Source organism: Anomaloglossus baeobatrachus, chromosome 4, assembly GCF_048569485.1.
Source record: "Anomaloglossus baeobatrachus isolate aAnoBae1 chromosome 4, aAnoBae1.hap1, whole genome shotgun sequence".
Taxonomy (NCBI): Eukaryota; Metazoa; Chordata; class Amphibia; order Anura; family Aromobatidae; genus Anomaloglossus; species Anomaloglossus baeobatrachus.
Genome location: NC_134356.1, coordinates 675,939,940 through 675,967,443, shown reverse-complemented (window position 1 = coordinate 675,967,443; position 27,504 = coordinate 675,939,940). Strand labels below are relative to the sequence as shown.

Below are 27,504 nucleotides of genomic sequence, written 5' to 3'. Positions count from 1 at the left end.
TGGACCAGCTCAGCTGAAATATACATGATGAGGCTGTGATTCAGAGCAGCTCAGCTGTGATACTTTGGAGGAGGCTGGAAGTGATCTGGATGCACTCAGTTGGGATAAACAGGAGGGAGCTAGTTGTGTTCTTCTGAAACCATTTATATTGGATAGACAGGAGGAGGATGAAAGTCATTCTGATACACTTAAATGAGAAACACAGGAAGAGGCTGGAATTAGCCTAGAACCACTCAGATTAGATACACATGGGGAACTTGGAAGCAGTCTGGAATCGCTCATCCTGGATAATCAGTAGGAGGTCAGAAGTCGTCTGGAAACACCCAGTTGTGATATATAGCAGGAGGCTAAAAGTGACCCAGAACAGCTGAGCTGGTATCCACAAAAGACTGAAACTGATCCAGTACCACTGAGCTGGTATACATGGGACTAGATTAGAAGTTATCCAGAATCATTCAGATTAGATATATAGGAGGCTGGGAGTTGTGTGGAACCGCACACCGTAAATATATGGGAGGACGCTAGAAGTGATCCAGAATAGCGCTGCTGGGGTACACAGGAACGTCGGGAAGTGATCCAGAACAGCTACAATGGGAAACGGAGGAAGACGTTGGAAGTGATCCAGAACAACTAAAATGGGAAACTGAGGAGGAAGCTGGAAGTGATCCAGAACAACTAAGATAGGAACCAGAAGAGGAAGCTGGAAGTGAGCCAGAACAACTAAGATAGGAACCAGAAGAGGAAGCGGGAAGTGATCCAGAACAATTAAGATGGGAAACGAAGGAAGAAGTTGGAAGTGATCCAGAACAACTAAAATGGGTAGCTGGAAGTGATCCAGAACAACTAAAATGGGAAACTGAGGAGGAAGCTGGAAGTGATCCAGAACAACTAAAATGGGAAGCTGGAAGTGATCCAGAACAATAAAAATGGGAAACTGATGAGGAAGCTGGAAGTGATCCAGAACAATTAAGATAGGAAACGGAGGAGGAAGCTGGAAGTGATCCAGAACAATTAAGATAGGAAACGGAGGAGGAAGCTGGAAGTGATCCAGAACAATTAACATAGGAAACGGAGGAGGAAGCTGGAAGTGATCCAGAACAACTAAAATGGGAAACAGAGGAGGAAGCTGGAAGTGATCCAGAACAACTAAAATGGGAAGCTGGAAGTGATCCAGAACAATAAAAATGGGAAACTGAGGAGGAAGCTGGAAGTGATCCAGAACAATTAACATAGGAAACGGAGGAGGAAGCTGGAAGTGATCCAGAGCCACTCGAATGCAATACAGTGCCTTGCAAAAGTATTCATATCCTGTGAAGTTTTCCCTATTTTTTTCACATTACAACCACAAACTTAATGTATTTTATTGGGATTTTATGTGATATACCGACAGTAAGTTTCAAGTGTTTGTGAAGTGTGAAGAAGATTTGTATTCTGCCTCGAGTCAATACTTTGTAAGACCACTTTGGCTATAATAGCTGCAAGTCTTTTGGGGTACGTCTCTACCAGCTTTGCACATCTAGAGGTGACATTCGTCCTCCCTGCCTCTGCTGAAGAAAAGCCTCCCCACAGCACTGGGAGGTCTGAGCCAATCAGAGAGGCGTTTATTTGCTGTACTTTGCCTATTTGGCAGGTTTGCAGGAATAAGGCGATGTTCACACATCATGGAACATTTTCACTTCTGGTTTGATCACAAATCCGAAAATCTAAATCCTCGTGTTACTATCGGATTTGTCTGAGGATTTCACAGTATCCCATTACTAAGTATTGCCTAGGGTAAAACCCGCCATGACACCTACAATAATAAGCATGCTGCAGATATGAGCTTCACACCACGCTTTCATTGTTATGCGTTTTATTTTCCCCTCCACAATAAGTAAATGCGAATCCGCACTGGAAATCCTGGACTTGTGTACTTAGGCTATGTTCACACTAGAAAAATGATTTTTCTTAAGAAATTTGAAGGATTAGTGCACCTGCGTTTAAAAACGCACCAAAAACGCACGTGCGTTTTCGGTGCGTTTTTGGTGTGTTTTTACCGCTGGTTTCTCCCTGTGTTATTGTGCCAATTATCTATGGCAAATAACGCGGTTAGCTGCAGAAAAGAAGTGATTGCTCTTTTCTTAAGAAAATCTACTGAAAGAATTTTCTTAAGAAAAAAATGCAGTGTGCGCACAGCTAATTTTTTTGCCATAGGTTTTGCTGGGGAATGTCTGTAGAAAGGTTACAAGAATTTCTCAAGAAATTTCTGCAGCAAAAACGGACCAAAAACGCAGGTAAAAACGCAGTGTGAACATAGCCTAAATGTGCGGAATATGGAGGTTGTGAATGGAGACTTCTTCAGCGCTGGTCATCGTGGATGTGACAAAACCAGTTATGGGTCATCTTTTATTTGTTACATATTTTTCTTATTGCTCTGAGCTGATTGTGAGAGCTGTAGACGGAATTCAGGGCACTAATGTCACCACTGTAATGTCACTGACATGACAGCAATTATCACCCCCTACAGAGGGCCAGATGGAGCAGAGAGGAAGAGGAGGCAAGAGGTGACAACTGCTCATTTATCCCCAGATACCACTCTATCATCCATCCCCTATCTCTCCTATACGTCCTGCAGTCTGCTGATGCTCTGTGTGGTCAGTGATGTCTGGGTGGGCTCTGTGCCTCCCCCTGTACACGCCCTGTCTGTACTCTCCATACAGTGAGTCAGCAGCAGCCGGCGGCAGGAGGACCGCGGGGCGGCACACAGCTTCTTTGTCTTCCAGCTGATCCAGCGCCGGCTCTGATCCCTGCTGCTCTGTACGTACCTCTGCTCCTCTGTGCTGTACCTCTGCTCTATACCTCCTCTGTGCTTACCTCTCCTTTGTGCTGTACCTCTGCTTGGTACCTCTCCTCTGTGCCTACCTCCCCCTGTGCTGTACCTCTGCTCTATACCTCCTCTGTGTTTACCTCTCCTTTTGTGCTGTACCTCTGCTTTTTACCTTTCCTCTGTGCCTACCTCCCACTGTGCTGTACCTCTGCTTGGTACCTTTCCTCTGTGCCTACCTCCCCCTGTGCTGTACCTCTGCTCTATACCTCCTCTGTGTTTACCTCACCTTTGTGCTGTATCTCTGCTTGGTACCTCCCCCCAGTGCTGTACCTCTGTTCGGTACCTCACCTCAACTGTGCTTACCTCCCCCTGTGATTTACCTCTGTACAGTACCTCTGCTCCTCTGTACTTACCTCTGCTCCTCTGTGCTTACCTCTCCTCTGTGCTTACCTCTCCTCTGTGCTATATCTCTGCTCTGTACCTCTCCTCTGCTCTATACCTCTCCTCAACTGTGCCCTGCTCTGTACCTCTCTTCCTCTGTCTTGTACCTGTGCTCTGTACCTTTGCTCCTCTGTGCTGTTCCTCTGCTCGGTACCTCTCCCTACTACTTGCCTCTGCTCCTTTGTGCTGTACCTCTGCTCTGCCCTCTACATCTGCTACTCTGTGCTGTACCTCAGGTGTGCTCTGTACCTCTCCTCCTCTGTACTTACCTCTGCTCTACTGTGCTTTACTGCTCATCTGTGCTGTACCTATGGTCCTCTTTCCTGTACATCTGCTCTGTGCTTTACCCCTCCTCTGTGCTGTACCTATGGTCCTCTTTCCTGTACATCTGCTCTGTGCTTTACCCCTCCTCCTCTGTGCTGTAATATATTCTGCCACTTTACTGTATATGGGGTGTGTGGCCTCATTGTCTTTACCTTCATGTTGATGTGCAGTATATGTCCTGTTCTCTGTATATATTGGTGTGATATATATATTGATGTGTGTGTCAGCCCCTGCATTATCTGATATGTCTATCACTAATGTCAGGGACTGTGCTGTATCCATTGTCTGTACCTATCCTGTATACATCTCTGTCCTGTCTGTATAGTTCTTTGGCACTGTACATCTTTTCACTCTCTCCATATCTGTACTCTGTCCTTATCCTACTCAAAAGTCTCCCCATGTACTGTATCTCTATACTGTGCCATATGTTTCCATACTAATATATATATATACAGTTGAAACCCTCCGTTTCCCTCCGCTCTCTATAAAGACACATCTGCAGGTTTTTCCCTCCGTTCTCTATAAAGACACATCTGCAGGTTTTTCTCACTATCTGACATGAAATCAGAATAAACCTCTCCTGTTTTAGGTCAATTAGGAACCAAAATTATTTACCGTATATTTGCCAAATCCCAGAATAATGAGAGAGAATGTTTTAAGGCATTTTTATTACTTTGCAAAGCCAAAAGTTGCCCTCCATGTCATTAGTATTTGGTGGCATCGCCCTTACACTGTGTGACTTGGGTGAAACATTTTGGATCTCCTTCCACAAGCTTCTCACAATAGTTGGTAGGAATTTGGGCCATTCCTCCTGACAGAACTGGTGTAGCTGGGCCATATTTGTAGGTCACTGCTTACACCTTCCTTTTCAGCTTTGCCCATAAATTTTCAATAGGATTGAGATCATTGACTTTTGTTATCCTTAGGCTGAGGCCACACGGGGATTTGTGCGAGTCCTCGCATGACACTCTGCTCACGCTCGCAGCACAGCGGGAGCCGAGTGTCATGTGACTGTGGTCCAATCGTGCGATCAGACCACAGCTGCGGAGGGGAGGGCCGGCGGAGGGGAAGGCCAGCGCTGCAGAGGAGAGGGAGGGATTTATCTCCCTATCCTCTCCATTGCCGGATGATGCGAGAATCGCAGTTTCTCTTGCCCCATAAACTTGAATGGGTGTGAGTGAAACAAGCTTGCACTGCACTCGCAACATGCTGCGACTGTTTTCTCGGTCCAATTAGGGCTGAGAAAATAATCCCTCATGGGTGCTGCCCCATAGAGTAATATTGTACCGAGTGGAATGCGATATATATATATATATATATATATATATATATCTTTTTTTTAAATCGCATTCCACTTGCACCATTTTTCTCGCCATGTGTGCTGACTCTTAGGGGTACTTTGCACACTACGACATCGCAAGCCGATGCTGCGATGCCGAGTGCGATAGTCCCCGCCCCTTTCGCAGCTGCGATATGTGGTGATCGCTGGCGTAGCGAAAATTATCGCTACGCCAGCTTCACATGCACTCACCTTGCCCTGCGACGTCGCTCTGGCCGGCGACCCGCCTCCTTATTAAGGGGGCGGTCCATGCGGCGTCATAGCGACGTCACACGGCAGGCGGCCAATAGAAGCGGAGGGGCGGAGATGAGCGGGACGTAAACATCCCGCCCACCTCCTTCCTTCCGCATAGCCGACAGGAGCCGCGGTGAAGGAGGTAGATGTTCCTCCCTCCTGCGGCTTCACACACAGCGATGTGTGCTGCCACAGGAACGAGGAACAACATCGGACCGTCGCAGCAAGGTAATTATGGTTTTCGCCGACGCTACACCGATGATACGATTACGAAACGTTTGCGCTCGTTAATCGTATCATCTAGACTTTACACACTACGATGTAGAGAGCAACGCCGGAAGTGCGTCACTTTCGACATGACCCCCACCGACATCGCACCTGCGATGTCGTAGTGTGCAAAGTACCCCTTAGTCACTTTGTAACCAGTCTGGCAATATGCTTCGGGTCATTGTCCACTTGGAAGACCCATTTCCACCCAAGCTTTAAGTTCCTGGCTGATGTCCTGAGATGTTGCTTCAGTATGGCCACATAATCTTCTTTCCTCATGATGCCATCTATTTTATGAAGTGCACCAGTCCCTCCTGTAGCAAAACAACCCCACAACATGATGCTGCCACCATGTTTCAAGAAGTTGGGATGGTGGTCTTAGGCTTCAGAGCTTCTCCCTTTTTCCTCCAAACGTAACAATGGTCATTATGGCCAAACAGTTCAATTTTACTTTTGTCAAACCACAGGACATGTCTCCAAAAATGTAGGTCTTTGTTCCTGTATGCATTTGCAAGCATTAATCTGGCTTTTTTTTATGTATCTTTTGGAGTAATGGCTTCTTCCTGGCAGAGTGGCCTTTCAGGTCATGGTGATACAGTACTTGTTTCACTGTGGATAATGACACAATCTTACCAGCTTCCGCCAGCGTCTTCACAAGGTGTTTTGCTTTTGTTCATCTCTGGTACTCAGAACTTGTCTCCTTACTGAGCGGTATAATGGCTGGACATTCCTATCTTGTTTGTATTTGTGTATAATTGTTTATACAGATGAATGAGGCACCTTCAGGTATCTGTAAATTGCACCCAAGGATGAACCAGACTTGTGCAAGTCCACAATTCTCTTCCTGAGACTTTGGCTGATTTCTTTTGACTTTCCCATGATGCTGCACAAAGAAGCCGTGTGTTTTCAGGTGTGCATTAAATTACATCCACAGGTGTGTCTCTAATTAACTGAGATGTTGCCAATAAACCTATCAGAAGCTTCCAAAGACATGACATCATCAGATGGGCTGTCCCATATTGTTTAAAGGCATAGTACTCTTAGGGTATGTAAACTTTTGACTGTATAAAGTAATAAAAATGTCTGAAAACATTCTCTCTCTCTCATTATTCTGGTGTTTGGCAAATAGAAATAATTTTGGTTCCTAATTCACCTAAAACACGAAAGGTGTATTCTGATTTCATGTCATATAGTGAGAAAAACCTGCAGATATGTCTTTATAGAGAGCGGAAGGAAAAACCTGCTGATGTGTCTTGTTAGATAGTGTATGTAAACTTCTGGTTTCAACTGTATATATATATATATATATATCTATATGGTATAGCTTCCCTAAATGTCTCCGAACGGCCCCAATCTATCTCTGTACTGCCGATATATATCTCTATGAATATCTCTATACTGCCCCTATATAGCTTTGTTTTGTCCAAGCCTGAGCCTGTGTGACGCCCTGGACACCCAGGGGTCACAGGTCACAACACCCACCACATACACCCCCACACTAGAAAGGTAACACCAGTCAACCTAAAGACCTGATTGCCTCCCTCAGAGTCAGACAGGCACACCAGGTGGGCGGAGTCAGGCGGAAAGACACGCCCTCCGAGGAGTCTGCTGGCCTGAGGCAGGAAAACAGAAGAGTTAGAGAAGTGGTATTGAGCAGTTGTGAGTAGAAGGGAAGTGGAAGTGGAGGAGTAAGAGTAGAACAGCTCTGTGAGGGGCCTGGGTTGGAGCCTAGGAGCCCCGACCAGGCAGGCAGACGGTAGTGGCCGCCTGTAGGAGACCGGGAATACGACCGGTGGAACCGTAAGGGACTGGGACCGGGTAATGGCCCGCCGGAACTGAACCGGGGAGCCAACAGGATACCGGAGCACCAGGAAGGGTACTCAGACCCTGACTAGGCTATACGCCACCACCATAGTCGAATTAACTGATTGCGGTCTGGACTATAGGTTCATTCCCACACAAGTCCCGATTGAAGGCAACAGCCCAACCTAATAGGATAGTAGCCACCACCAAAGGCCAGAGATCCAAGGGCCAGCGTCTGCGGGCAAAGGGGCTCCTACGACACATATACGCTGGGGAGCGGACTATCGGTGCTCAGGCACAGTGGTCAAACTACAACACAGGTGCAGGAGAAAGGCGGACATTTCCAAACCCGACTAGAAGCTGCAGCCGACTGCGGGCCCCGTTCATCACCTCGTTTGGTTTACCAGTGACTCTGTGTGATTCAATCGTGAGTACACTCTGGCACCGCAGCACTGCACCCTGCATCTCCCTTACCGGGCCCCGGGACACACCGCCCCTACCCACGGAGGGGTTAACACCAAAGCTGCGCCACCAACACCGCTCCCGGGAGTTCCCATACCTTCACCGCAGCGGTGGTGCCCACCATCACCACAACCCGTGGGTGGCGTCACGAACAATCACCCCAAATCCCAAATACCCGCATTCCCCCGCGCGTAGCGCCAACCTCCCCTGCAGAGCGACGTGACCCCCAGGGCTGTGAGAGGCTCGAGCCACCGCCCGCAGTACGAGCACGGATCCGAGCGGCTCGGCGGTCGCAGCCGAGGCCGCGGGGCGGTACACCTGCAGGACGGCTTGAATTTCTCTGAAGCTTGATTGGGGCTTATTCTCCATCCCGACTATCCTGCATTGCAACCTTTCATCAATTTTTCCCTGCCATCCTTGTCCAGGGATATTAGGTACAGTGCCATGGGTTGTAAACTTATTGATTTATGTTGCTCACCATGGACAAAGGAACTTCAAGGTCTCTGGAGATGGGCTTGTAACCTTGAGATTGTTGATATTTTTCAACAATTTTGGTTCTCCAGTCCTCAGTTCTCTTCTGCTCTTCCTGTTCTCCATGCTTAGTGCGGCACACACAGACACACAATGCAAAGATGGCGTCAACTTCTTACTTTTTTAACTGGTTTCAGGTGTGATTTTCATATTGCCCACACTTGTTGCCACAGGTGAGTTTGAATGAGCATCAATTGCTTGAAACAAAGTTGTTTACACACCATTTTTTTTTTTTTAAAGGTGCCAACAATTTTGTCCTGCCCTGTTTTTTTTGTGTTATTTCAGTACATACAAAGGAAATAAACGTGCAATTGCAATAATTTTCTAAGAGAAATACTTCATTTTCTGGAACAATTTCAAGGGTGCCAACACATTCGGCCATGACTGTATCTATCTCTGTATACTAACCTAGATCTCTCTATACTGCACCTGTATATTTATACACTGTCCCAGTATCTCTAAATACTATCTCCATATATCTCTACACAATCCCCAGTATCTCTATGCTGACCCTATATATTTCTATATTGTTCCCTTCTACCTCTATATTGCCTCACTATAAGTTGTCCATATACAGTGGCATCCAAACTTTTAGGCATTCCTGGTCAAAATTACTGTTATAACAATAGCAAGTTGAATATGAAGTGATCTCTATAAGGTACAGTCATATGAAAAAGTTTGGGCACCCCATAGAATGTTAACCTTTTTTCTTTATAACAATTTGGGTTTTTGCCACAGCTATTTCAGTTTCATATATCTAATAACCGATGGACTGAGTAATATTTCTGGATTGAAATGAGGTTTATTGTACTAACAGAAAATGTGCGATCCGCATTTAAACAAAATTTGACCGGTGCAAAAGTATGGGCACCTCAACATAAAAGTAACATTAATATTTTGAAGATCCTCCTTTTGCAAAAATCACAGCCTCTAGTGGCTTCCTGTAGCTATTAATGAGTTCCTGGATCCTGGATGAAGGTATATTTGACCATTCCTGTTTACAAAACAATTCCAGTTCAGTTAAGTTTGACGGTCGCCGAGCATGGACAGCCGCTTCAAATCATCCCACAGATTTTCAATGATATTCAGGTCTGGGGACTGGGATGACCATTCCAGAACATTGTAATTGTTCCTCTGCATGAATGCCTGAGTAGATTTGGAGCGGTGTTTTGGATCATTGTCTTGCTGAAATATCCATCCCCTGCGTAACTTCAACTTCGTCACTGATTCTTGCACATTATTGTCAAGAATCTGCTGATTCTGAGTTGAATCCATGCTACCCTCAACTTTAACAAGATTCCCGGTGCCGGCATTGGCCACACAGCCCCAAAGCATGATGGAACCTCCACCAAATTTTACTGTGGGTAGCAAGTGCTTTTCTTGGAATGCCGTGTTTTTTTGCCTCCATGCATAACGCCTTTTTGTATGACCAAACAACTCAATCTTTGTTTCATCAGTCCACAGGACCTTCTTCCAAAATGTAACTGGCTTGTCCAAATGTGCTTTTGCATACCTCAGGCGACTCTGTTTGTGGCGTGCTTGCAGAAACTGCGTCTTTCGCATCATTCTCCCATACAGCTTCTCCTTGTGCAATGTGCGCTGTATTGTTGACCGATGCACATTGACACCATCTGCAGCAAGATGAAGCTGCAGGTCTTTGGAGGTGGTCTGTGGATTGTGCTTGACTGTTCTCACCATTCTTCTTCTCTGCCTTTCTGATATTTTTCTTGGCCTGCCACTTCTGGGCTTAACAAGAACTGTACCTGTGTTCTTCAATTTCTTTACTATGTTCCTCACAGTGGAAACTGACAGTATAAATCTCTGAGACAACTTTTTGTACCTTCCCCTGAACAACTATGTTGAATAATCTTTGTTTTCAGATCATTTGAGAGTTGTTTTGAGGAGCCCATGATGCCACTCTTCATAGGATATTCAAATAGGAGAACAACTTGCAAGTGGCCACCTTAAATACCTTTTCTCATGAATGGATACACCTACCTATGAAGTTCAAAGCTCAATGAGGTTAGAAAACCAATTTAGTGCTTTAGTAAGTCAGTAAAAAGTAGTTAGGAGTGTTCAAATCAAGAAATTGATAAGGGTGCCCATACTTTTGCACCGGTTAAATTTTGTTTAAATGCGGATTGCACATTTTCTGTTAGTACAATAAACCTCATTTCAATCCAGAAATATTACTGAGTCCATCAGTTATTAGATATATAAAACTGAAATAGCAAAAACCCAAATTGTTATAAAGAAAAGGGTTAACATTAATAGGGGTGCCCAAACTTTTTCATATGACTGTATAAAGTTAAAGAGGGTGCATTTCCTTTGTATTTTAGGCAAAAAAATATATATATTTTTTTTCATCTTTCACATTTTAAAAATTACAAAAAAGAAAATGGGCTGATACAAAAGTTTGGCCACCCTTGGAGATTTGCGTGCGCCGATAACTTAAACAAGGTTTCAGACCTTAATTAGTCTGTTAGGGTTATGGCTTGTTCACTATCATAAGGTGATGCCAGTTTCACAGCTTTATAAAAACCCAGCCTCCTCTAAGCTTGTGTCAAAAACCAGCCTCCATGGGTTCTTCTAAGTAGCTGCCTAGCACTCTGCAAATCAAAATGATAGAGGCCCACAAAGGAGGAGAAAGGTGTAATAAGGTGGCAAAGCGTTTTCAAGTTGCCCTTTCCTCCATTTGAAATGTAATTAAGAAATGTCATTTACCAGGAACAGTGGATGCCAAGATAAGATCTGGAAGACCAAGCAACATTTCTGTGAGAGCTGCTCCTAGTATTCCTAGAGAAGCAAATTGGGACCCCCTGCTTGACTGCAAAAGACCTTCAGGAAAATTTAGCAGCCTCTGGAATTGTGGTACATTGTTCTACTGTTCAGAAAAACCTGCACAAATATATGGCCTTCATGGAAGAGTCATCAGAAGAAAACCCTCTCCTGTGTCCTCACCATAAAATTCAGCATCAGAAGTCTGCAAAATAACATCTAAACAAGCCTGATGTATTGTGGAAACAAGTCCTGTGGACTGATGAGGTTAAAATAAAACTCTTAGGCCACAATGATCAAAGGTATGTGTGGAGAAAAAAGGGCACAGAATTTCAGGAAAAGAATATCTCACCAACCATTAAGCATGGAAGTGGGTCAATCATGCTTTGGGGTTGTGATGCAGCCAATGGCACAGGAACATTTCACAGGCAGAGTGAAGAATGGATTCAATGAAATTTCATCAAATTCTTGATGCAAACACCACATTATCTGTAAAAAAGCTGAAGTTTAAAAGAGGATAACTTCTACAAATAGATAATAAACCTAAACACATGTCAAAATCCACAATAGACGACCTGAAAAGCCGCAAACTGAAAATTTTACAATGGCCCTTTCAGCGCCCTGATTTGTACATCAAAGAAAATCTGTGGCTAAACCTTAAAAGAATTAGTGTACCCCTAGAGAAGTTATCCACATTTCAAAGGATTTGACCTCAATTACAAATGACCATAGAAAGTCCACAAATGACTTTCTATGTGAAATACTATCACCACATGGGCTTTTTTGGCTTAATCACAACCTAAGGATTGCTGTGTATAATCATATGTTAACCACCGATATATGCGATTTAACAGTGTCCATTTAAGTTAGATCCCTTGATTATTCTTGCTCCTGGTATCCAGGGAAGGGTGGGGGGTGGTCATTTATTGGTGTGACATTTGTGGGTCTTTTGCACCTTTTTTACATTTTGTATTAATAAATTGTTTGGGAATATTTTTGAGTCGCTACATGTTATATATTCCCAATTATTGATCATATTGGAATGTTTATTAAACCGCAAAAGAGCAGCATAAGTAAGACGAGACAGGAATCTACAGAACTGGAAGACGTCTCCAAGGAAGAGCAGAGCATGCAAGACGAGCCAGGAATCTCACAGAACTGGAAAACGAGCCATGAGTCTCACAGAACTGGAAGACGAGCCAGGAGTCTCACAGAACTGGAAGACGAGCCAGGAGCCTCACAGAACTGGAAGACGAGCCAGGAGTCTCACAGAACTGGAAGACGAGCCAGGAGTCTCACAGAACTGGAAGACGAGCCAGGAGTCTCACAGAACTGGAAGACGAACCAGGAATTTCACAGAACTGGAAGACGAACCAGGAATCTCACAGAACTATAAGACGAACCAGGAATCTCACAGAACTGGAAGACGAGCCAGGAATCTCACAGAACTGGAAGACGAGCCAGGAATCTCACAGAACTGGAAGACGAGCCAGGAATCTCACAGAACTGGAAGACATCTCCAAGGAAGAGCAGAGCATGCAAGACGAACCAGGAATCTCACAGAACTGGAAGACGAGCCAGGAGTCTCACAGAACTGGAAGACGAGCCAGGAATATCACAGAACTGGAAGACATCTCCAAGGAAGAGCAGAGCATGCAAGACGAACCAGGAATCTCACAGAACTGGAAGACGAGTCAGGAATCTCACAGAACTGGAAGACTTCTCCAAGGAAGAATGGATGAAAATCCCTCAATCAAGAATTGAAGAACTCTTGACTGCTACAAAAAGTGTCTACAAGCTGTGATACTTGGCAAAGGGGGATGCTGCTAGGTACTAACCGTGCAGGGTGCCCAAACTTTTGCATCGGACCATTTTCTTTTTTCTTTTTGGTAATTTTTTTTATCATCTTTTACATTTGATTCCCCCCCCTAAAATATAAAGGAAATGCGTCATCTTTAACTTTATGCCTTTTTAAAGAAGAGTTCATCTATATCTTGCTAAACTATTCACAATAACAGCCATTTTGACCAGGGGTGCCCAAACGTTTGCATGCCACTGTATGTACTGCCCTTATATATCTCTGCCTAAATATCTATACTGCAACCAAATATCTGTGCACTTCCCCTGTATATCTCTACACTGTCACTATATATCTTTATAGTAATCCCTCTACTGACCCTATATCTCTCTACTTTGCCCTATATACAGTATATCTACACTGTCCCTGTTAGTCTATGTTCATGTGACGCCCTGGTCCCCAGGGGTCACAGGTAACATAACATCACCACCTACATACACTCCCCCACCCCCCGTGAGGACACACCCGTCACCTGAAAGGGAGACCTGATGCCTCCCTCAGGGCAGGTAGAGCACACCAGGTGGGCGGAGCCAGGCGGAAAGGCACGCCCACCGAGGAGACTACTGTCCTGAGGCAGGAAGTTCAGTTCAGTTAGTGCAAGAACTAGTGTAGTACAGACAGTGAAAGTGGCAGGAGGTGTCACAGCTGAGCTTACACGTCAGGCAGGCAAACGGTGGTGGCCGTCTGCAGTCGTCCCGGTAGACAACCGGCGGAACCGTAGGGACCGGCTTTGGGTTGGAGCTCGCCGGCCCTGAACCGGAGAGTCAAACGTTTTACCGGAGCACCGAGTACTCAGACCCCGTCCTAGCTCAGAACCCACCGAGTATAGGCAAATTAACTGATTGCTGGCTGGACCTCACGGGTTCATCCACACCTAAGTCCTGACAGAAGGCAACAGCCCACCGTTCCGAGTGAGAGCCACCGCCAAGGACCAAACACCCGAAGGGCCAGCGCCTGCGGGCAACAGAGGGCTCCTCCGGCAGCCAAAACGCCGAGGAGCGGGCTACCACTGTCCAGGCAGGGGAGCCAAACATTCCACCTAGGTGCAAGGGAAAAGGGGCCACCACAAACCCCACAGGGGACACCGGCAGCCGGCTGCGGGACCCGACCATCACCGAACTTTGGTTTACTACTGACTCCGTGTGTGGTTAATCGTGAGTACATCAGTGCCACCCGGGCACAGCACCGCAGCGCGGCCCCTTGCACCGCGACCCCTCCAGCAACGCCCGTCCCCTCACCACCGGGCCCCGGGACACACCCCCTTCCCTGCCCACGGAGGGGCTAACACCAAGGCTGCGCCACAACACACGTCCCCCGGGAGCCCCACCATCATCCGCAGTGGTGGTGCATCACCTCACTACGACCCGTGGGTGGCGTCACGACTCACCCGTCAACTACGCGGCCTCACCGGCTGCGCCAACCCCGACACCGCCAGCCCGGCTAACAGAGCGACTTGGCCCCCGATCCGGAGGCGCTCGAGCCACCGACCACTCGAGCCCGGACCCCGAGCGGCTCGGCCCGAGCAGCAGCGGAGCAGCCGAGCCCCTCTCAGGGCGGTACATTCACACACTGCATCTTTTCTTGACCACAAAGATGCAACATTTTTGGCCCCAAAAAAAGCACCAGCCGGAAAAACGCATCCAAAAACGCATGTGTTTTCTAAGTCAAATCTATTGACTGGAAGGGCTCAAAAACGCAAAAAGAATTGCAATGCTGCATCTTGGCTGCATCTTCAAAAACGCAGCCAAAAAAATGTACTGTACAGACAGCAAAATAGAAATCTTATACACCTTGTTGAGGAAAGAAAATGCATGCATTTGGGGGCATCTTTGTGACCTAAAAAAATGCACCAAAGCCACGGTAAAAGATGCAGTGTGTGAACATAGCCTTATGCCACACCATAATCCAGGGACTAGGACCAGTGTGATGTTCCCTCATGAAATTTGTTCATGGTGTTACCAACGTGATCTCCAGACCAATGTCCAGCTATCATAATATCCGACAAAAACGTAAGCCATTGCTAAAGAAGACAGACCTTCAGCCTCCATCTAGAGACCACAAGGGCAGTGTAATGAAGATCCCTTACAAAGGAACATTACACGGGTCCTACTTTATGGTTTGAGCCCTTCTACTCTTTAGTACATTGATTTGGTCGTGGACCCAGTGTTTTGGACATTTTTCCAAAGTGTGCCTGCATGGCCTACATCTGCTCCACGGCTGCAATGTCTTCGGTCTTGTCTCCCATCAAGCACATCGGGAACTTCATATGTAGGTGATTATATAGGGAGCTGCCAGCAGAGGATCTTGATGATTTGCCCAAGTGCATTCAACGACAGAACCTTCCTCAGACGACCATTAATAACCACAGTGATGGCAGCCGAATTTGAAAGTGCCAGGATTTATACAAATGGCTCATACTCAGTGCTGAATAAATCCAGATGTTTTAAAAATTAATTTTCCATCGTTTTATCATTTGTATATCATTACGTGTCTCCATCCTGTAATTTCCCTATATACACTCTATACTGTCCCTACATATCTATATACAGTACTGTATCTGTATATCTCCCTGTACATGTAGCACCCACGGTGCAGGGGTTAAACTGTTACTCGTCGCCGGGCCGGTGAGGTCGGGTCTGGGGATGTCACGGGTGGCCCTGCGCGGCTTCGTGGCCCCGAGGTGTACAATAAAAGGAAGGGATTAGGATGGTGGATGAGGGTAGTAGAGGACGAGGGTGACTATGATTGTCTCGTGATGCCACCTGCGGTACGTGGCCAGGGATTAGCCGCCGCTGCTGTCGCTGTCCTCCGGGGCAGATGGTCGTAGCAGCAAGGATGGTTCTGCTCCCCACAGGTGGAGCGCGCCCCGGGGAGGATGGAGAGAGAAGTATTGGCTGTCGGCGACGAAGCGCGGGGCAACGGCAATCAAAAGGCAGAGTCAGCGGCTGTGGTTCCAGGTCTTTCACTCACTGTCTTTAGATTGCCTGGGAGGTACCGGTCACCGCCGTGTTGGGCTCCAGCCAATCCTGGTCAAGTCAGAGGCAGCCACCGGTATTTGAAAGTGTCCTTTCCTAAAGGATGTCCCGTCAGAAGTGAGGAACCCAGGCTGAGCTTCCCGCTCCAAGCCTCGGGCCCCGTGAAGAAAAGAGATAAGAAAGTGGTGTCGTGTCGCCAGTAGTGATGTGTCGGTCGCGAACGATCCGACACAAAGATCCAGCTCCCTGCTGTGAACGACAGGAGCCGGATCACTAGTGTGAGCCACTAAAATATCTAAACGGCTCTTTTCGCCGTCAAAACCCCGCCCACCCACGACTAAACTCCGCCTACTCTGCAATCTAATTGGCCGCTTTGTAAGTGGGTGGGGCTTAGCAGTGGGCGGGGCTTTGACAGCGTTACCATAATCTTAAATATGTGTTCACCTGGGGTGAACACATATTTAATTAGGAGCAGAGAACGAGCTGAAAGAGCCGGCTCTTTTTGGTGAGCGGAGCCATGGGAACCGGATCACCAAAAAGAGCTGGACTGCCCATCACTAGTCGCCAGAATTGTAGTCCCGACTTGACTGAAGATTGTGTCAAGGTTGCTCCTACTTCTGCTCCAAGTGGTGCCCGCCCCCAGGTGGTTGTCCTAGTGACCGGGAAAGTCCCATGCTTCATGATGGCCACCCCCTATCTACCCTAGTCCAGTCCCCAGTGGGAAAGCACCTAAACTGTATGTAAAGTGAAATGTGGAAAGACTGGTGATTAAAGGGGGCGTTACACACTACAATATCGTTAATGTTTTATCGTCGGGGTCACGTCGTTAGTGACGCACATCCGGCGTCATTAACGATATTGCAGCGTGTGACACTTATGTGCGACCTAAAACGATCCCAAAAGTGGCAAAAATCGTTTGCCGTGGAGAGGTCGTCCTAAAACCAAAAATTGTTCACCTCTCATTAGTGATGTTGTTCCTCGTTCCTGCGGCAGCACACATCGCTATGCGTGACACCGCAGGAGCGAGGAACATCTCTTTACCTACCTCCACTGCCCATGTGGAAGGAAGGAGGTGGGCGGAATATTTACGTCCCGCTCATCTCCGCCCCTCCGCTTCTATTGGCCGGCCGCTTAGTGACGTCGCTGTGACGCCGAACGCACCTCCCCCTTGAAGGAGGGATTGTTCGGCAGTCACAGCGACGACGACGACCAATTAAGTGCGTGTGACGCTGCCATAGCGATAATGTTCGCTACGGCAGCGATCACACGATATCGCATGTACGACGGGGGAGGGTGCTTTTGCACACGACATCACTAGCAATTGCTTGCGATGTCGTAGCGTGTAAAGCCCGCTTAACTCCCTCCTCGCCTGAGATGAATACTGCACCTTAAATGAGGTGCAGTATCCTGTGGCGACTGAAGCCTCAGGGGCGCCACATACATATCTCTGTAATTTTTGATTAATGCTAACTAGTGATGAGTTAGCGTGCTTGCTAGTGCTCGTTATGCAGTCGAGCGTCAGGGTACTTGGGCATGAATCGAGTACTGACTATAATGGAAGTCAATGGGAAATTCATCCTTTTTAAACGCCGATGCTCAATCAAGTAATGAGCAGTGGCGAGCACGCTCGCTCATCACTAGTGCCAACTGACGTTTTTGAGACCATGTTAAATTTCTTAAGTATCATCTGCTGTTTTGTCCCTGTATGTATTTACACACTGTGTAACTCCCTATACAATGCTGCATTTCTCTAAACAATATCACTCTGTACTGTAAAGTCACCATATCTCTATGCTCATATCAGCATCTGATATTTTGCAGACGTCTCCTATACGGAGACCCCGGCCGTTATGCTCGAATACAGGCTTGTCCTCCTGTTCCTGACAACTGTTCCTGAAATCCTCAATGCCAGAGCTAATGAAGTGCGAAGTTGTGTGGATGCTGCCCGGGAGCTTCGAGACAGGGGTCTTAGTGACATCCCAGAGGTCCGGACCCAAATATCTGGTACATCAATACTTATATGTTACTGTTATTACTATACATATGTCGCGGGCGGAGGAGGGGACGCCGCGCTCTCCCTCTGCTCGGGTCCGGCTGCTGCGGCCTGCTGCTGCTACTCGGTGGCTCGAGCGATGGGCCGGATCCCGGGAACTCGAGCAGCACTCCTCGCCCGTGAGTGAAAGGGGATTGGGATTTGGGATAGTTTATTGTCCGTGACGCCACCCACGGTTGTGGTGATTTGTTGACACCACCGCTGCTCTGTATGGGGATCCCGGGAGTGATGGTATGGAGCAGCTAGATGTTAGTCCTCCCCTCCGTGGGTAGGGGGTTGGTTGTCCCGGGGCCCAGTGATGAAGTGGGTGATGCAGGGCTTGGTGGGGTGCAGGGACGCGGGTGCAGCTCTGTGCCTTGCGGCACTGTGGTACTCACTCAGCCTGAGACGATGACACAGTTCTCGGTAAAACACACGGCTGGAAAGACGGTTCCCACGGACGGCTGCACTTGCTTTCCCCAGTAGTTGACGGTGACAGTCCCTTTTTCCTGCACCTAAGATGATGATGGTTTCGATGGGTTCCCACCGGTAACCCGCTCCCCGGCTTGGATATGGGCCGGAGGAGCCCTACTTTGCCCGCAGGCGCTGGCCCTGAGAAACTGGTGCCCTGGCGGTGGCGGTGTCTCTCTGTAACGGTTGGACTGTTGCCTTCAATCGGGACTTGGTTGTTGGGAGACCCAGAGGTCCCCTTCACTAACGGATTTGGCAAATTCACGGCGACTCCTAGCCTTGCCCGGATCCGAAAGGCCCCTGCCACTGGTGCTGACTGCTCTTCGTATACCGCTCCGGTACCGCCGGGCCACCACCCGTCCGCGGTCCTTCCAGCAACCTCCAAGCAGTCACCCCTGCAGACAGTCACCGCCGTCTGCTGACCTTGCTGTCTCTCAGTCCGGGGCACACACCCGGACCAGCTTCAGGCTTTACAAACTGTCACTTTCTACTCCTTCTCTCAAGCACCTCTACCACTTCACTGTTTACTCCTTCACTTCCCTAGCTTGACTGCCTGGTTTTCCCGCCTCCAGGGCTGTGAACTCCTCGGTGGGCGGAGCCAACCGCCTGGCCCACCCCCTGGTGTGGACATCAGCCCCTGGAGGAAGGCAACAAGGATTTTTGGTTAGCCTTGGTGTTCCTAACTGGGGTGTAGGGTGTGGTGGTGTTATGACCTGTGACCCCTGGCTTCCCCAGGGCGTCACACATACAAATATGGACCTTGTATCTATCCTATCTATCTATCTATCCATCCATTCATCTATCTAATTTCATTTCAAAGACGCTTTATTGGCAGGAACAAATACACAATAGGAATGGGGATGAGGGACAGTGGCTGTGGGGATGAGGGATAGGAGCCTTGGGAATGATGAATAGGGACTGTGGGGATGATGAATAGGGACTGTGGGGATGATAGATAGGGACTGAGGGATTGGGACTGTGGGGATGAGGAATAGAAAATATGGGATAGAGACTGAATAAGCGATAGGAACTCTGGGGATGAGGGATAGAGACTGAGGATGAAGAATAGAGAATATGGGATAGTAACTGTGAGGGTTAAAAAATAAAGAATGTGGGATAGGGACTGTTTGAATGAGGGATAGGGGCTGTGAGGATGAGGGATAGGGACTATGGGATGAGAAATACAGAATGTGGGATAGGGACTGTGGGGATGAGGGTTAGGGACTGTAGGAGTAAGGGATAGGGACTGTGGGGATGAGGGATAAAGACTGAGGTGATGAGGGATAGGGACAATGGGAATGTGGGATTGGTATTCTGAGATGACAAATAGAAAATGTGGGGCTATGGTATAGGGACTGTGGGGATGAGGGAGAGGGGCACATCCAGGGTGGAGGTATAAAACTCCATGGTCTATATTTTTCGGTATATGACATGAACTCAAATACTACACCATTATGCCCTCCATGCTTTTATCTTCGCCCCACAATATGTATATTTTGTTCGTCCTCCTCCATGGAGTTTAGGAAGAGGTCAGAGAGTCTCCCTCACTGCTGAGTATTTTTGCAGTGTAGCAGGAAGTGGGTCACATTCTCCACAATTTCCAAGTTCCAGTTTTGATGCAGTCTATCCTTCTTGGGTTTGTAGGTCTACCATGTAGGGCAAGACCTGGCGCTGGGGAGAATCCCAGAGCGGTGGCTGTTCATTGATGTTATGTAGGGCAAGACCTGGTGCCGGGGAGGATCTCAGAGCAGTAGCAGCTGATTGATGTTGTGATGGGGGGGGTTGTTTGTGGTTTTGTGTGGGTTCGTGTTTTGGGCATGGTGCTCTGTCAATTCTGTGTACATTGTCCTGTTAAGTTAGGTTAATCACCCCTATCGGGCTTTTGTCCTAAATCTGGGTGATATTGGAGAAGGACCCCTTGACAACTGATAGCAGCAGTGGGATCAACAGAGCACAGACTAATGGAGATCCACCCACAGAGTGAGTACAGAAACTGGACTGCATCCAGTCTGCAGGAGAGCGCCAGAGATCTGGGCCTGAACTACCAGAGATTGACTAAAGAGGCCTTAATTGATCTACTGGTGGGTTTGAGCCAGACCCACTCCTCCCAGATGTCTAACGGACAAGCACTGGAGACTGGGGATCCCTGCCCCAAAAAGCCAGTGATTGGTGTGGTTCGAAGAAGAGATGGCAGTTCTGGGCCCCGGTGTATCTCAGCAGTATAAGGAGCAGGCTGCTCACAGAGCACGGCGAAGACAAGAAGCAATAGAGTCTGGCAGAGGGAGTAATATGAGTTGGATTGTAAACCCAACGATCCGGGAGCCTGTACAGATCACCCAGGCGGACTTGAAGCCATTTGATGAGGCTTCCGAAGATGTGGAAGGGTTCTTCAAGGACTTTGAGCAGCAGTGTGCCGTGATGGAGGTGCCCCACTCTGGCTGGATGCGTTTGTTAGTGAGACTCCTGAGCGGAAGCCTGGCAGAGGCTTATCGCACCATTGACTCACAACAGAACCGGGTTTACAACATTGTAAAGCGGACTATCCTGGATTACCATGCTATCACCCCAGACTCACGTAGGGCACAGTTCCAAGTCCTCCCATGAACCACGGGGGGATCATTTAGGATGTATGCCCATAACATGTCCCAGGCATGTCGGAGATGGCTGGAAGCGGAAGACGCCTTCACTGTGGAAGACGTTATACAGGTATTTCTTATAGAACAATGTCTTTCGAAGTGTCCTTCAGAAATACTGTACGTGAATGGGTCAGAGAGCGCACGCCGTGCACCTTGGATCGAGCTGCAGCCCTGGCTGATGAGGCCCTTACTATTCGACTGCAATGGAGGAGGCTTCTGGACAATAAGACACAGTCTGCTCCTGCGCCCTAGCCCTCTCCAGTTATATCCGCCCCTCCACGCAGCTGCAGGCCAATGACAACCATGGCCCCGAATTCTGGGACCCAACAGTTCTGACCACGCCCAGGGGGGATCACAGAGAGGAGATGTTATGGGTGCGGGGAACCTGGGCACCTGCAATCCAGTTGTCCCACAAGGACTCAGAGGGACCCCCATGCACCTTCACCTCGTCCTATGCATTTTGTGCAGTCCATCCAGCCTGAGGAAGAGGTACAACCACTTCCACTGGAATGTACCGCTGACCCCTGCACCATAGATGCCTCTGTTGGAGTGTATGGCCTCCAGCCTTTGTCACCAGGTTTTCTCTTCTTGCCTTGTCCAGAATGCAGATTGGAAGGAGTATGACGCAGAAAAGATGTTATCGATGTGGACAGCCTGGGCATCTGCAAAACACTTGCCCTGTTGGTCGATTGAGGAATGACCTTACACCAAATCGACCTGTTCATTCTCTACAGCCAAATACAATGGGGGAAGAGTTCTCACCCCTTCAAGTTGACTTGCCTAATGACTCTCATAGTTGGCCACTAGGGGTTTATGGGGTGCGAGCCATAACCCCGAGTTCTTCTTACCATCAAAGTAAGCACTTACAGGAGGTTGTGCTAAATGGACAGAGAGTTATTAGATTTTGTGACTCTGGGGCATTTCTCACAATAGCTGATTCCCGAGTGGTTCGGCCAGAGGCGATACATCATGGACCAGGGATTGCTATTGAATTGGCTGGAGGACAAAGGAGGAATATCCCAAAGGCGACTGTAGATCTGGACTTTGGCTTTGGGGTCAAACAATGCGTGGTTGGGGTTATAAGCGGCCTGCCTGCAGATATTCTCCTAGGAAATGATGTGGGAGATCTACAATGCCGATTTGTGGGTGCATGAGGCACAATTTGAGTGAAGGAGGACACAAAGGGAAGCTTGTCCTTACAACGTTACCACTGTAGAAGGTACTATCCACAGCTGAGCAACATTGACTTAAGTGAGATGGCCAGAGGTCTGTGTAGACCTCATGGTGCAGTCACTTCTTAAGAAGGAGGGAGAGGTTGTGATGGTGGAGTATGGGGGGTTGTATGTTGTTTTGTGTGGGTTTGTATTTTGGGCATGGTACTCTGTCCATTCTGTTTACATTGTCCTGTTAAGTTAATTAAATCATCCCCTGCCGGGCTTTTGTCTCTAAGTCTGGTGTAGGGGGGTCTGGGATCCAAATATAATGCAGCCACTGGTATGGTATATAAATTAGAAGGACCTGAAATACAGCAATAATACCTAAAATATAACTTTTATTAGTTCCTCTAAAAATAGGGAAGGATCACCTTGCCTATGCATAAAAAAATCAACTCAGGGATTAAATCAATTGCTAAAAATCCTCCAATACAATGGGGGGGACCAGCATAACCTGTGAAGATGCAAAAACACCTCAATAGCAATTGGTGCTGGCAGATATATGTATATATTCAACCGAGATGGTCAAGATTTTTCACACAACTGCTCACTCAAACCCTGTTCACAAAAACGACAGTGGTGTTAATCACATCCAATAGTATCCTCCAGTTGCTAATAGGAGGTAGCTTTTTTAGTGACCATATTACCCACATACGTTCGGTCACAAAGACAATGTTCCTCACATCCGGTTAGAAAAAATAAACAATATCCAGGAATGCAGAGATTCGAGTTGTTAACCTGGTATTGTCTGAAAGGGAACAATCTCACCCAATTCCTGGTGTCTTGTTTCTCAGACGGTCAGTTTGTCCTCATATTCGGCGTAGTCCAAAAGACCCTCATCAAACAGGTCTAGGACCCCTTATGAATGGACTCACTGTCCTCTCCCAGAGTCTCCTTCTCCCTTCTCCCAATCTGGGATCCACCTAAACTTTGTTTGGGAAATTATTCAGTCTGTCTGAGAACGTCAAGAGAGAAGCAGGAAGATTCATCCTTTGTGGGAGAAGCTGAGGCCTGGACAATTTTTGCTTACTGGACTGTATCTGTGTTCCTGGACTACTTTACCCTCTCTGTGGTGGATTATTTTTATGGACCATCTGATATTGCTTGAAATAAAGGATTTTTGGATTATTCATCCATCTTTCGCTCTGTTGATTGTGTGATATCGGAGAAGCACCCCGTGACAGATGTTATGTAGGGTAAAACCTGGTGCCGGGGAGAATTCCAGAGCAGTAGCAGCTCAATGATGTCTTGTAGGGCGAGACCTGGTGCCAGGGTAGATCCCAGAGCGGTACTAGCTCATTGATGTCATGTAGGACGAGACCTGGTGCCAGGGTGGATCCCAGAGCGGTGGTAGCTCATTGATGTCATGTAGGACGAGACCTGGTGCCAGGGTGGATCCCAGAGCGGTAGTAGCTCATTGATGTCATGTAGGACGAGACCTGGTGCCAGGGTGGATCCCAAAGCGGTAGTAGCTCATTGATGTCATGTAGGACGAGACCTAGTGCCAGGGTTGATCCCAGAGCGGTAGTAGCTCATTGATGTCATGTAGGGCGAGACCTGGTGCCAGGGTGGATCCCAGAGCGGTAGTAGCTCATTGATATAATGTAGGGCGAGACCTGGTGCCAGGGTGGATCCCAGAGCGGTAGTAGCTCATTGATGTCATGTAGGACGAGATCTGGTGCCAGGATGGATCCCAGAGCTGTAATAGCTCATTGATGTCATGTAGGGCGAGACCTGGTGCCAGGGTGGATCCCAGAGCGATAGTAGCTCATTGATGTCATGTAGGGCGAGACCTGGTGCCAGGGTGGATCCCAGAGCGGTAGTAGCTCATTGATGTCATGTAGGACGAGACCTGGTGCCAGGGTAGATCTCAGAGCGGTAGTAGCTCATTGATGTCATGTAGGACGAGACCTGGTGCCAGGGTAGATCTCAGAGCGGTAGTAGCTCATTGATGTCATGTAGGACGAGACCTGGTGCCAGGGTGGATCCCAAAGTGGTAGTAGCTCATTGATGTCATGTAGGGCGAGACCTGGTGCCAGGGTGGATCCCAGAGCGGTAGTAGCTCATTGAGATGATGTAGGGCGAGACCTGGTGCCAGGGTGGATCCCAGAGCGGTAGTAGCTCATTGAGATGATGTAGGGCGAGACCTGGTGCCAGGGTCGATCCGAGAGCGGTAGCAGCTCATTGATGTCATGTAGGACGAGATTTGGTGCCAGAGTGGATCCCAAAGCAGTAGTAGCTCATTGGAGTCATGGAGGGTGAGACTAGGTGTGGGGAAAATACCTAGCTATCTATCAACTATTTCACAGCTGGCTAACCCCCGTAAGGGGAGAAGTGTATGATTTAATATATGTTATACATGATTATGTATTTTACTTTTGCTGTTATGCAGGGGAACATCTTCGGATATGTCCTCAGGAGTACACGTGTTGTCCTAGTGAGACCGAGCAGCGGCTGAGTGAGGAGAGCGTCAGGGATCTAGCTCGAATTGTCAACGAGACCGTCAGCTATCCCACCGGAGTGTTAACCAAGGCGAGGAGGCGCTTCCAGGGTGAGTGTCCCCAGAGCTTGCAACATGTAACCCCCCTCCACTCTGTTCTATTTTGTATTTTTGGGAACATTAGGCAATAATATTAGTGGATTGCATTACACTTTACATGTTGCAGAATTAATGTAATTTTACCAAAACACATTCACACTAACATGCTGACTTCTCATACCGATCAGTTGGGGATATTCCTCCTTGAGTTCAGTGCAAATGTCAAAGTCCCAACGTACCACACAGATTTTGCTGGAAATACCCCCAGAATCACAATTCCTGCCGTTTGGATGCCCCGTGTGATCTGTTTCCTGCTCATTATTACTTTCCCCCTTTGTTTTTGCAGAATTTTTCCTCGCACTCCTTGACTCTTCCGAGAATTCTCTCGCAGCCATGTTTGCGCTCACTTATGGACATGTGTACTCACAGAATGCCGCTCTCTTCAGCACTCTCTTCTCGGAGCTGCGAGCTTATTACATGGGAGGAGGAGCGACCCGGCTGGTTGATGCTCTCTCCGAGTTTTGGGCTGCGCTTTTGGAGCGTACATTGCGGTTGCTGCTTCCCCATTACGAGCTGAGCGCAGACTATATGGAGTGCGCCGCTCGGAGAGCCGAGGTACTGCGGCCTTTCGGAGACATCCCACGGAAGCTTCAGATACAGGTTTGATGCAACACTAATAATACTTAATTTCCCCTGTGGGTGTACTCTAGGGAAATTACACACTTGATACAAATTACAGCCAATCATTGGGCATCTCAGTTAATCACAGAATCTTATTCTACCTGGTGTCTCCGTAACCACTTTCCATTGTTGGCAGATGTCAAGTGCGACAGTTTAACCCCTTAAATGCCACCATTAATATAAACCGAAGCGTGTAAACGGTCAGACAACGGGAGGCCCATGTGTCACCACCACCTCACTTGCCCCCCGAATGACACATTTACATGATGGCTGATGGGTTGTCATCTTGGCCAAGGACCTAATAAAGGTCTCAGGTCTTCCGTCTTCGTTTCCATAATTGGCCATAAAGGAGTATTCTCATCCCAGACATTTGTGGCCTTATGTAAATGTCTAATAGTTGTGGTCTGCTATCCCAAACATTCAGTCTTGTCTAGTGCTGATCACAGTTAAAGGCCTAGCAGTCACAAATTTCTACGTTCACTTCTATGGGAGGTCTGAAAATAGTGAGTGCACTGCTAATTTCACAACTCCCATAAAAGTGAACGGAGACAGACAACCACCTTTCCATTCACAGCAGCACAGAACGGGGTCCTGTTCACAAGACGGGAGCGGGTATCACGTCCATCAAAGTGTGAATATACTGTAAATGTCTGAGATGGGAATAACCTTCTATGTAAGGACACTTCCATGGGCAGTTACTACAGTTATCATTGTTCCATCCTCTCCAGGTTACACGAGCACTGGGAGCAGCCAGGACACTGGTTCAAGGACTGGCAACGGCAAGTGACATCATCAGCAGAGCAACCAAGGTACAACAGCGGGTGATTATACCAGACTGCTCCTGTTCTCACACACGGGTCAGAAAGCCAAGAGATCAGGGATAGAGTTGGGCAAACCCACAGATATTTGGGTTCGGCGGGTCTGGACGGACTTTAAAATAAATCTGATTCGGGACCAGACTTGAACCCGAACATCTGCCCGGATTCAGAACCTTACATAGATCTATGGGGACCCAAACATTGTGCTGTAAAATGGTGGTAGAAAGGGCTAGGGGGATTAGCACAGGACAGGTGTACTTATCAAGGAAGTAGAACACTACTTCTGGGTCTGCTGATTAACCCTCATACATATCTACTGCTTCCCCTACCCACTGTCAATCTTGGCATCTGTGATTGGTTGCAGTCAGACCACGCCTCCACCCCGTGTGACAATGTCTGTCATTTGGTTGGAATCACACACTCTGTCTTTGTCCCTATAGTGGTGTAAAAATAAATAAATAGGTGTAGGGTCCCCCATATGCGCTTATCTTGGCTGTGTATCAAAATAACGGAACCTATGAAGCTTTTTTTTTTTTTTTTTTATTATTATTTAAGTAATTTAAATAACGGTATGCGGATCTCTCTATTTTGATACCCAGCCATGATAAAGCCGACAGCTGAGGGCTGGTATTCTCAGGCTGGGGAGGCTCATGGTTATAGGCTCCACAGCCTAAAAATATAGCAGCCACCCAGAATTGTCGCATCCATTAGATGTGACAATCCCAGAACTTTACCTGGCTCCTCCCAATTGCCCTGTTGCTGTGGCAATTGGGTTAATAACAGAGAACAATAGAGAAGGGGTTTTATGCCGCGCTGTTCATCAGGAAAGAGGACAAAGAGATGGTCAATGTTCCTTTATTGTAGCTTGTTGTCTACGCGTTTCAGGAGCTCTGCTCCCTTCATCAGGACATACAGTACAAAAAAAACATATCTAATCTATTGATATGTTTTTTTTGTACTGTATGTCCTGATGAAGGGAGCAGAGCTCCTGAAACGCGTAGACAACAAGCTACAATAAAGGAACATTGACCATCTCTTTGTCCTCCTTCCTGATGAACAGCGCGGCATAAAACCCCTTCTCTATTGTTCTCTGTTATCAACCACGGGGGCTGCAGCAGACTTCATCTCTACAAAATAAGCTTTTATAGTAGTTGTGACTGTCACAACTACTGAAGGTGAGTGCATTCCCTTTAATTTTTTCCCGGATATATACCGGGTAAGACCCTATTGCGCTTTTTCTTTCCACAGTTTATTTCGCAATTGGGTTAATATAAGAGCTTAATGACAGCTCACAG

General features: G+C 47.5%; 1 protein-coding gene across 2 annotated transcripts in view; it reads left to right on the top strand.

Moving 5' to 3' along the window:
• The window catches only part of GPC2 (glypican 2), a 140,022-nt gene that overhangs the window by 5,981 nt on the left and 106,537 nt on the right, over positions 1-27,504 (top strand). The window contains exons 1-5 of one of the 2 annotated variants that reach the window (XM_075346682.1): positions 2,709-2,796; positions 17,640-17,822; positions 24,564-24,722; positions 25,057-25,370; positions 26,120-26,200. In XM_075346682.1, coding sequence (XP_075202797.1) covers positions 17,669-17,822; positions 24,564-24,722; positions 25,057-25,370; positions 26,120-26,200 — 708 coding nt within the window. In that variant the 5' untranslated portion in view covers positions 2,709-2,796; positions 17,640-17,668. Of the gene's footprint in view, positions 1-2,708; positions 2,797-17,639; positions 17,823-24,563; positions 24,723-25,056; positions 25,371-26,119; positions 26,201-27,504 lie in introns of those variants that run through there. The other variant, XM_075346681.1, reaches the window with a different exon arrangement.